The 10,445-nt window shown below is 38.0% G+C and overlaps 1 protein-coding gene across 1 annotated transcript; it reads left to right on the top strand.

Annotated features, from left to right (window-relative positions):
• The first annotated feature begins 1,662 nt into the window (after window positions 1–1,662).
• On the top strand, window positions 1,663–4,870 carry gsdf (gonadal somatic cell derived factor). The gene is made up of 5 exons (XM_034547014.1): window positions 1,663–1,957; window positions 2,697–2,854; window positions 2,987–3,079; window positions 3,161–3,291; window positions 3,903–4,870. Exons 1-5 carry the CDS (start codon window positions 1,833–1,835, stop codon window positions 4,044–4,046), a joined length of 651 nt encoding a protein of 216 aa, XP_034402905.1. The 5' UTR covers window positions 1,663–1,832; the 3' UTR covers window positions 4,047–4,870.
• Window positions 4,871–10,445: the final 5,575 nt, after the last annotated feature.

Here is a 10,445-nt window from a genome sequence, read left to right on the forward strand (position 1 = left end):
GTTTTGGTGGGATTTGTTGACAGGGTTATGGATAGATGGGTGTATGTGTGTGCATGTCGTAACAATCAGCACTGGAATACTGCTGCTGCCTTATGGTTTGCCATTTCTGAAAGTTTTCCAGCACTGATAAGTTGAGACCTGAGGATAATTTAGGACCTTGAGATGTTCACGGTGTTGTTCAGGCCTGCAGAACATATTTTTGTTCTGATGCCCAGATAGATTATTACCACACAAAGTGCTTTAGAGTTCAGAATGATTTGACAAGAGTTCACAGTTAGGTGAAAGTAGCAAAACCACACTGAAAAAGACTCCATTACATTATTTTATTAAGTCAAAGTCCTGTATCGACAGCAAAATGCACTTTAAGTATCAACGGTAAAAGTACTAAAATAGAAAACCGACTATACTACTAAATTGTTAATACTGATGCATAAGCAGCTTGTAACTGGTTGAAGTGGAATTACCTATTTTGGTTTAATGGCTCCCAGCCTAGCAGTCGGATCCGCCGATCTAAGAGTTTGTGATGATTGATGGGAATGTAAAGATAAAACAAAATAAGTTTGGAGAAATGGATTTATGTGTATTTGTATCTATATTCTCTTATCGTTATAATACATATTCTAATAATTATAATACATATTGTGAGAATCAATCTTTTTTGGCATTGTAACTCATACCTCCACATGTGCAGAAGTGAATAGGCAGCTTCCATTTTAAGGCTATGTGGCCTATTATTGAAAACAGGGTTTTAAAAAAACTCACCGTATTCTTCCCATGCTTGTCTGGATTTGCTGGAAGAAAAAAAAAGAAAAAATCTCTTATACTGTACAGGTGTTATGGTCGCACGTGCACTTTCTGAATGTGGGTTCTGTGCTAACACATCTTTAAAAAAGCAACAGCCTGCCACTTGATCACTCATTACAAACTCAACAAATATTCTTCTATTAAGCGTACAAAAATAAAAGAAATAGGTTGGGATGAATCTGGGGACCCTGGAGTATTTTTAATTTGATGGAAGAGTGTGGCACACAAGCTATTTGGCTCAGTATAAACTTCATTAAGGTCCAGTGAAGAGCTGGAACAAGCTGATGCAGAATATACACACATTTTACACATGTACTGACTAATGCAATAGTACTAATGTAGTTATGTCATACAGTTGACTTGTATGATGCTTACAATGTTCATCTTTTGTCGAGCGCCATAAAAGTGTTAATTAGTTTATGGTTTTAGCATTGAGTTCCTAATCACCATATATATAATATTCGGCCCCACCTCACGTGTGTAAAAGAGAGTGGACAAAAATAACAATATATAATGGTGTATTAAAACAATCCCTTTAACTATTAGCTCAGTAATAAACATAATGAAATGTACATGAGGGGAATTTGTATCATAAAGTTGAGATTCATCCGTGGATCTCTTGCGAGTATGGTTCTGATTTTCACCCCTGTTGAAACTAATCACCACTATAAACTGACATGTCATAATATTGTGTGCCTATGTATAATTGTATTATGTTGCCACCCTGTCACCTCTTATTCCTGTCTGTTTCTCTTGAGTCTATTAGGCTCTCTTGTTATCCTCCTTGCGCTCTTTCGCACACAACCGTGGACAAGACAACAATGTTAAATATTCCAAGGTCAAGCTGAGGTACAAGAAGATAAAAAGCCAGGTTCCCAGGCCCTGACAGACAATAGCTAGTAGAGCATCCCTGTCTGGTCACTCCTATCTCCTCCTCCAACCAGAAGCACTGAACCAACCACAGCCGTAGACCGCCACAAGACTCCGAGAGCAGTTGATCTATAGATTGACCGTCCAGCGCGTGCACCATGTCCTTTACGGTCGTCGTTGTCATGATGATTCTTCTGGGCCCTTCGGCAGTGATTGCGTTTGTCTTGCAGCCATCCAAGGAAGAACCCGCAGCCTCTGCTAACTCTCTGGTGTCCCATCACAGGTCAGTCTTAAACCTTCTTTACCGATCTTCTGCTTCTTCTTTTTTTTTTTTTTTTGCACTGGCGTGTTGTCCTCAAGAGTGTCCGAAGAATTATGAAAAAGAAGAAGGCACAAAGGTTATAATATTTTTAAAATAGCCTCGGCATCAGATCACATATCACTAGATGTGTTTTTTAATATGAGTTACAAGGATATTACAAATTCTGGGTTGGATTTGGTGTCACTGTGACCACTTAGAACATGTACACATGACATCTATTGCTTCTGTCCATCCGGGGAGAGGGATCCTCCTCTGTTGCTCTCCTGAAGGTTTCTTCCCTTTTTTCCCTGTCAAAGGTTATTTTTGGGGAGTTTTTCCTGATTCGATGTGAGATCCTGGGACAGGGATGTCGTATGTGTACAGATTGCAAAGCCCTCTGAGGCAAATTTGTAATTTGTGATATTGGGCTATACAAAATAAACTGAATTGAATTGAATTAGATCAAACACATTGTTCTGTTCAAGTTTCAGCAGGGAAATAAATTATTCTTACCCAACATTTCTCTCTCTTGGCTCATCTCAACGCCTGCAAAGCTCTTCCCCAGTTCATTGAGGGCATTGAGAGAACATGTGCAGCTACTAACAAATGCACTTGATTTTGATTTTTTGTGAAATTTGCAGAATTGTCTTTTATTTCTGTGTATATTATGTTTTTAATAGTATGCACTACGTGAATAACCTGAGTGATATATGATGTTCAGGTGCCAGGGTGAGTCACTGCAGTCCATCAGGAAGGGTCTCCTCGGGTCTCTCAACTTGCCGGCTGAGCCCCGGCTGCCTGCTGGTGGGCTGGACGGTGTGAGAGAGCAATGGAGGACCACCTTCAGCACCATCGCTCACAGAGCCAAGGACACACCAAGTAAGTGGAACGCAGAATTCAAAGAAACTGCTGCAGAGCCCACATTGTTTCCAGTCTGTTTAATCCTTAGTGGTCTTTTCAGAGTCAAATCCAGCAAATAAAAGTGTCTTTTTTTTCTCCACGTCCTTCCAGTTCCAGCGGCCTCTGGCAACTCTGTGTCACCTAATGTTGGAAACAGTACGAGCCTGAAGTGCTGTTCCACGGCCTCTGAGATCTTCATGAAAGGTATGCAACAATGTGTGAGCATGCATATTGACATGAGGAAATATAGCAATGTACTATAATATCTACTCTTGTGTTTGCAAGATCTGGGATGGGACAACTGGGTTATCCACCCTGCCAGCCTGACCATTGTTCAGTGTGCACTCTGCCACCCCGAAGGGAACACTGGGCAGTGTCCATCACCCCACGCCAATGACCAGGATGCTGACTCACAGGTAGAATTCTTTAAGACATTTGAATAGTGAAGTGATTGTCTGCAAACCCCAAATAAGCTTACATTGTACTGATTTACATTTGCATACATACTTTTATTGTAATGTACTCCTCCTACAACTTAAGTACACTAGTTGAGTCTTTGTACTTTTCCACCACTGGGCCTGAGTTTCAGTAAGTACCGTGTATTTGTTCAGGAGGTGAAACAGCTGCCAATAGATTAGCCGGTTTTCTCCTTCTGTCAACACGAATCTACCAAATACAAGCCAAAGAAACTCCCCACAGTTGTACAATCAGAAATTAATGCATTCGCAGATATGTGTGCGAGTTCTAGCATAACATTTTAAAAAGCCACATTCATGATTTTCTTTTCTTTTTAATCTCATTGGCTGCAATTATTTCTGTTATAAATCTCCACCTTATCTTACATACTGTAACTGTGTGTGCACAGTAATGGACCTCTGCTATAGCATGTATCAAATGTTTGCATTTTCTATTTTGCCATCAGTCTAAAAGGTATATTAGATTAGAAGAAAATAAATAAATTCAAGTCATTTCTTTGGTTCAAACCGTATTACCACGCCTTACTCGTCCTCTCTTTGACCCTCTTCAGGTGCCATGTTGTGAGCCCATCTCTCAAGAAATGGTGCCTATCCTCTATGTGGATGAATTCAGCAACCTTGTTATTTCTTCTGTGCAGCTGACTCGCAGCTGCGGTTGTGATCCCGGCGACCTCCAGCCGCCCAGCAGAGAGTAACATTTGTTTTATAGTCCTGAGTATGTGAGCCACCTGGGGAACAAGCAAACACATAAAATATTGAAAATGTGGATGATACATCACATGCGGGCCTATCTTCTCTCACTATACTTATCTTAGACCTTTACAGTGTGTATTCAACACTGAGTGTGGGAACCAAAGCAAATTCTCTCAAAGAACTCCGTTTTGCATTCCTGTTTCTCCATTCTAAACCGGATGTGCCAGCACAGATCTGTTTAGCCGGCCAAAGAAGAAACTGATCAATTATAATTGAAGTGGTATAACTATAACTATATCTAAATGACACGTTATTTCTGTAGATAAATAGTATTACGATATTATGAAGTATTTCTCTTGCACCAAGAGCTGGAAGTGAAGTGCATCTGACACTTGTGTAGTAAGTGCCAGTTTATCTTTAAATAAATCTCATGAGTGTAGAGCTATTTAAAGCTACTAACCGTTACTGAGTGTTCCCTTTCAAAAAAATGTAAAACTGTGCAGGGCCAAATCCATGTCTCCGCTTTCATCTGTGAAACAACTATTTCCTCTTATGGGCTAGAAGTCCATTCAATCCCAAAAGGTAGACTTCAAATGAGTTCAAATAAAACAAAATAGTTTTCCTTAATATGTAAATGAGGTATATGTTTGCCATGTTGAGGGACACATTGCTTTTTGCAGGGAGAGTAATAGGAGAAGATTGGGTTATCCAGCTAAACTCACTGCACCTACAACAAAAAGAAAACGTGTGCTGTGCTTTTCCATTGGCCGTGCTCTATTTTCATGTTTTTACTGGCAGAAAAGATGAAGGCCCTGCAAACCTCCAAAAAACTGGAACTGTAAAAAAAATAATATTAATAGTCCTTTCTCACATTTGAGTGTTTTGATGTGAGGTTTTACTTTGGCCAGAAAAGTAATTTAAAGTAAGATCAAAGCCTGGCTGACAGTATACTGACATTTGAGTTCCATAATATGTGCTTTTTATATGCATTTTTAACAGCAGCATTCTTATTATTATTTTTCCTTTCCCTTATAGGTCTCTTTGACCATTTATCACGATTAGTTTTAGTTTGTCATTTTTTTATATGACTTTACAAAGTTACCTCACCATTCACTTTTTTCACAAATAGACTACTACTTATCAGAGTGATATATCAGCTCATTCAATACATTTAGATCAGTGTGTGCTTATGACATTGCCAATCATTTGTATCAACTTCCTGATTTCTCGCTCACAAGTTATTTGAATAAAGATGATTAAAACCAACAGTTTTGTTTGCCCTCGGTTGTTTTTCCTGGCAAAACTTATAGTGCATCATAATTCTTGAATAGTATTTCGTGAAATGCCTTTCTCATGCCAGCCTTTTTGTGATTTCATGCCTGACAGACATGTCTAGTCTCGAGGGAGGAAAATAGCAGAGGAAGATATTTTGGCACTGTGCTCCAGGAAATTGGACGCTAGTTTGGAAAGATCAACATATTGCGCACTTCTCCGTTTTCAGTTGCTGTGCATGTGTTTGTTCTCAGGGCTGTTATACATATTTTTCTTTGCTGCAGTGGAACCGTAACTTATGATTGCAAGTTATGTGAGCAACATATTGATCCTGGACTACACATTAAGCAACTGCTCAACAAGAGGACTGCAAGAAAAAATTGGATATTTTACTGACACTGAACAGAATGTCAAGATATTTCAATGTGTTGGTGTCTGTTGGCGTATTCTACCCCCTTCTGCTGGCTGTAGGGGCATTTGAATGTTCGGAGAAGGAAACGTTGCTTAAACCGATGTCTGACAAGGTGTCGGCGACACACCTAACAAACTGTTTGATAGAGTGCACTGGGATGACTTACAACAAGAAATTGCTACTTGGGGACAACCATAATATAAGGCTTCAAGATTCCACAGAAGGTAAGGAGCCTTTTCAACTCTAGGATGGTTCACTCTTTGTCCAAAATAAAAGTCAAAATATACACTGAGTGTTAAGAAATGACTTATGACTTCCAATACTGTTTCATTTTGCGTATACAATCTGCTGCGTATAGGGCTTCATGAAATAATTCATCTTTCTAGGAGACCTCGGGGAGTACTGTTGGTCTACGGAGCTCAAGTGCACCATCGGAGAGAGGTTTCAGCTTGCCTACGTGGTGTTGCCTGTGGATGTAACTGCAGTCGCACACGAGCAGCTGGAAGTCAGAGCCGCTGACCCGACTGCCACCACACTGCTCGCACACGACAACCCCACCACGGTTGCAGACACCTGTGGTCTCAGATACGATGTCACGCCACACTTCAGCACAGAGAGGGCGGGGACGTCGTTCTGCATACAGGTCGTCGCCCAGGATGATGTGCTCGGGGACCGAGTTCTTCGATGTCCTCCCTTTCTGGTCACCTTCTGGGAGAGGAAACAAGACCGGGCCAATCAAGAAGGCAAATGAAAGGAAGAAGTACTCGGATCTTTTGCTTAAGTAAAAGTAGTAATCCTGTGGTGATCAAATACTCGGTTACAAATTAGAAGTCCTGCAAATGTTATGTAAGTGAAATAATCAGGATCATTGGAAAAAATATTAGGCAGGATGGGTAATCTTGAGAAAAAAGTAAGAGTTTGCTACATTTAAAAGAAATGAATGCAGCGAGCAGCACTTACTCCAAAAGTTGTTCAATCTAATGAGAAAGTCATCAAGGCACTGTTAGTACTCACAGCTAACCCAATAATAACATTATGAGTATTTCTACTTAAATATAAAAAAAGATTATTGAAGATCGTTACCAATTATACCATTCAAGATAACAGTTCTCAATGTTATATTATTATACATCATATAATTATATTAAAGTTACTTGTGCATTAATGTGTAAGCAGCAATTCACGGTTGAACTTTTACATGTACTGTTTAATTTGATATAAGGCTGAAACTATTGATTATTTTCATTGTGGAGTATTTTCTCCTTTAACCGATTGATTGTTTGGATTTTACAAACTTCAGGAAACTGAGAAATGCTGTCACAAGTTCTCAGGGCCCAAAGTGACACTTTCAATAGTCCAAACTTTAAAACTATTCAAAAGGAAATGCAGCCACTTTTCACTTGTGAAGCTGGAACCATGAAACGTTTTTTCTTTAATCATCATGAAAATTGTTGCCAATTGATCATCTCGGTTCTGTACCAAAGCATCATATTTTCTAAACTCTGCCGAGGTTTTTTATTCAAAACTCTTAGTTTGTAAAGTAACAAGTAACTATAGCTGTCAACTAATTGTGGTGGAGTACAAGTATCTCAAATAAGTGCTTAAGTACAGTATAGTTGCAGTAAATATATTTAGTATACATTCCATTGTATAATCCATAAGCATCACTGACTATCAGTATGTTGCTTGCTAACATGATAGATTGTAACCATACTTACAACCTCATCTGAATGAGTGAATCTTGCTTGTATTATTACCATAATCCATACAAATATTTTTTTTACATATACCAATCTAGCAACTGTCTTCTAGAGTTGAACTTTCCTCTTTCTTCTTCTGTGTGATAGATTCATATTGACAAAAGATATTTTTTCATTGACTTCATTCACTTGTTGCAATCGTTGATTATCTTATATATCCGTGTTGATATTGATTCTCTATGGATATTGATACTACTCTCTGTGGATTTCCAATCATTAATATACCAAGTTAACTGCTTGTGGGATATTGTGAAAATGATACCGTATGTATATCCTTTCTTTGTCAACATTAGTTATCTCATGATTTGGTTTTCGGTTTTATAAAGATTTCTTTAGAATCAGAATAACTGATCTGCCTTTAGGTTTGATTTATGTGACTTTAAATATTCTGTTTCTCGTTTTAGTTGTGAAGGTATATTATGGGATTTGATCACAGAAGCAGATTCAGGTGACTTAACGTGGATGAATTAAGCTTTGTTAGGCACCAAGAGATGTTTCTGGAAAATCTGAATTACCTTTATTGGCCAAGTATACGGGCACAAACAAGCAACTTAACTTAGCTGTTTTTTGCATCTCTCTCAATGTGCACAGAAATAGAAGGAACAGGGAAAGGGGGAAACGAAGCTGGTTATATAAGCATTAAGAATAGACAGTACTGCTATCAACACAATTAATGAAAAGATGTAAATATTAATAATATTTAAAAATATAACAAAACGACCAACAATAAAATTTAAAATTAAATGTCTACGTACAAGTCAAGTTATCTGTAAGTTTAAAAAAATACAAATAGTGCAAAGAAATAAATATTGAATGGATATATAGATGTGTGTACATGAGAAGATGCCTTTATGCTGCATATATATATTGTGTAGGATGTATGTATACATACATATCTGTGATATGTATGTATTTAAATATCACAGATGATATGTAAATACTCAAAAGAAATTGTGCATTATAAACTGTAAAATTACGATCTACAACGGCAGCACTGGATATTTTATTGTTGGAGGATTATTGATGGTGGCCGAATCTGCATGACATCATCAGTGCTCTGCTGGTTTAAAGACAAGCAAAGTGATGCAAAGGTTCTTTGTTAAATGAAGGATGTAAATATGAGATGTTAATGGCTATATGTGTTAATGACGTTATTAAATCTTTTTTTCCCCCTTTTTCAGTCACATGTCCTTATGTTTTTGATTATTGAGAAACATTCGATGATATGATTGTGACCTTAAGTGGAACAGCAACCTACTATTGTAAACCCAACACCCATTGCATATAAAAGAAAACAGAATAAGTGTACACTCACATGTGCTGCTTCGGTAGTCATAACATGTACATACATTTATCAAAAACGAGTTTCACCTGCTCTTGGCTGTGTGTTGGTTGTCCGTTCTACTCACAATAAACAATGTAGTGATATCTACTGGTTATCATTTAGACTAACAAAAGCATTAGACTGCAGTCCTGTACAGCATCCAGCCTCTGGATGGCAGGCTTGTCACAGAGCAGTATTTATTGTATGTTTCTGTGAGTGTCATGCAAAAAGCAAAGTGGGAAAGTGGAAACAGTTGAAACATCTACTAAGATCTTTGTGTTTTTCAAACAAAACAGAAATGCTGTGTGTCATTGACCAATCACGGCCGTCAATCAGTACCTGAAATGTACTCAATTAAATCCCCCAGATTTTTGCAGCTTCTCTGGCAGTGCATGCTATATATACTGCACTAAATACTGTGTGTTCAATATCTAAATTCACATATTAGAGATGTTCCTTTAAATTCTCTTTTAGTATTGAAGAGCTATATTGTTTTATATTATGCATACCATGATCTTTAGGCCGTAATCTTTATCTACAATCTTAAAAATCTAATGGTCAGCTCGTTCAGCAGTCCTGAGGCTCCAGTTAGGTCTAAATGAAGTAAGATGGTGTCGGTGTGCTCTGCAGGCAGACAGCCAGTAGCATAACATAACTACCCAGGGTGAGTGTCCAATAACAGGCCTTTCTGCACAGCCTGCACTTCAGGCCTGCATTAAATCAGACACGTGCCGGGGTCCATGCTCCAAGAGCAGCAGACACAGGCTGCTCAATTCTTTTGTGACGCACTCCCTCAGCATGTTCATCCTACATGTTTGGTTGAAATGTGTTAAATGATTTCTGTGTTTTTTCCAGCTGCAGGCTAAGCTCTGAAACCTACATTACAACCACTGTCCGGTTTGGGCTCTGTGTCATCAAATCGGAACTCATGCACCAAAACTAGCACCAATGTTACATAGTGAGTCAGACTTTATGATCTACTTCAGTGTTTCTGGGCAGAAGAGTGCATCATTGCCAGCTCTAGAGGTCCTAATATATACACCATTCCTGTTTACATTAGATTCAAAATTAAATGGCACATAAATTAAGAGCAGTCTATTTTTCTTATGAGTATATATAAGTTATTTTAATGTATCCTGTCACATGCTGCATCTTAATATTACCATTCACCATTAAATGCCAAGTGACCACGACGGTGCTTTTCAAAGCAGTACAGGAGATTGCCCGATCCTAAAGTCATGAAATATATCGATCCAAATAGTCTACAAAATTTGATCTTAAAAACAGTCCAAAAATAAATTGGCTTTAAAGAAAAGAAAGGTCATTCTGCCAGGTATCATAATGGACTACCAGCAAAAATGTGCTTAAATAAAGGTACTAATTCTATCAGGTAGGAATTCTAAACAGACAACCAAATATTGCTTAAAACACAGCAGCTAATTTCTTTAAGGTTTAATAGCTTTTTAATAAAGCTATAAACTACTACTATACTGTTGTATCATGTGTGACAGCCTGTCTGAACCATGATATAACATCTCTGCTATTCTAACGCATACAAAACAAATGGTTTTTATTTATGAATTATCCCCTTTTATTGTATCGTAGCTTCTTTTATTCATCTTAGAAATACATT

Source organism: Cyclopterus lumpus, chromosome 12 (genome assembly GCF_009769545.1).
Source record: "Cyclopterus lumpus isolate fCycLum1 chromosome 12, fCycLum1.pri, whole genome shotgun sequence".
In the NCBI taxonomy this organism is placed as follows: domain Eukaryota; kingdom Metazoa; phylum Chordata; class Actinopteri; order Perciformes; family Cyclopteridae; genus Cyclopterus; species Cyclopterus lumpus.

Coding starts and splice junctions, on each gene's coding strand:
- gsdf (XM_034547014.1), top strand. CDS start 1,833: ATGTCCTTTACGGTCGTCGTTGTCATGATGATTCTTCTGGGCCCTTCG. Junction 3,080..3,160: donor CTCTGAGATCTTCATGAAAG/GTATGCAACAAT, acceptor TGTGTTTGCAAG/ATCTGGGATGGGACAACTGG. Junction 3,292..3,902: donor ACCAGGATGCTGACTCACAG/GTAGAATTCTTT, acceptor GACCCTCTTCAG/GTGCCATGTTGTGAGCCCAT.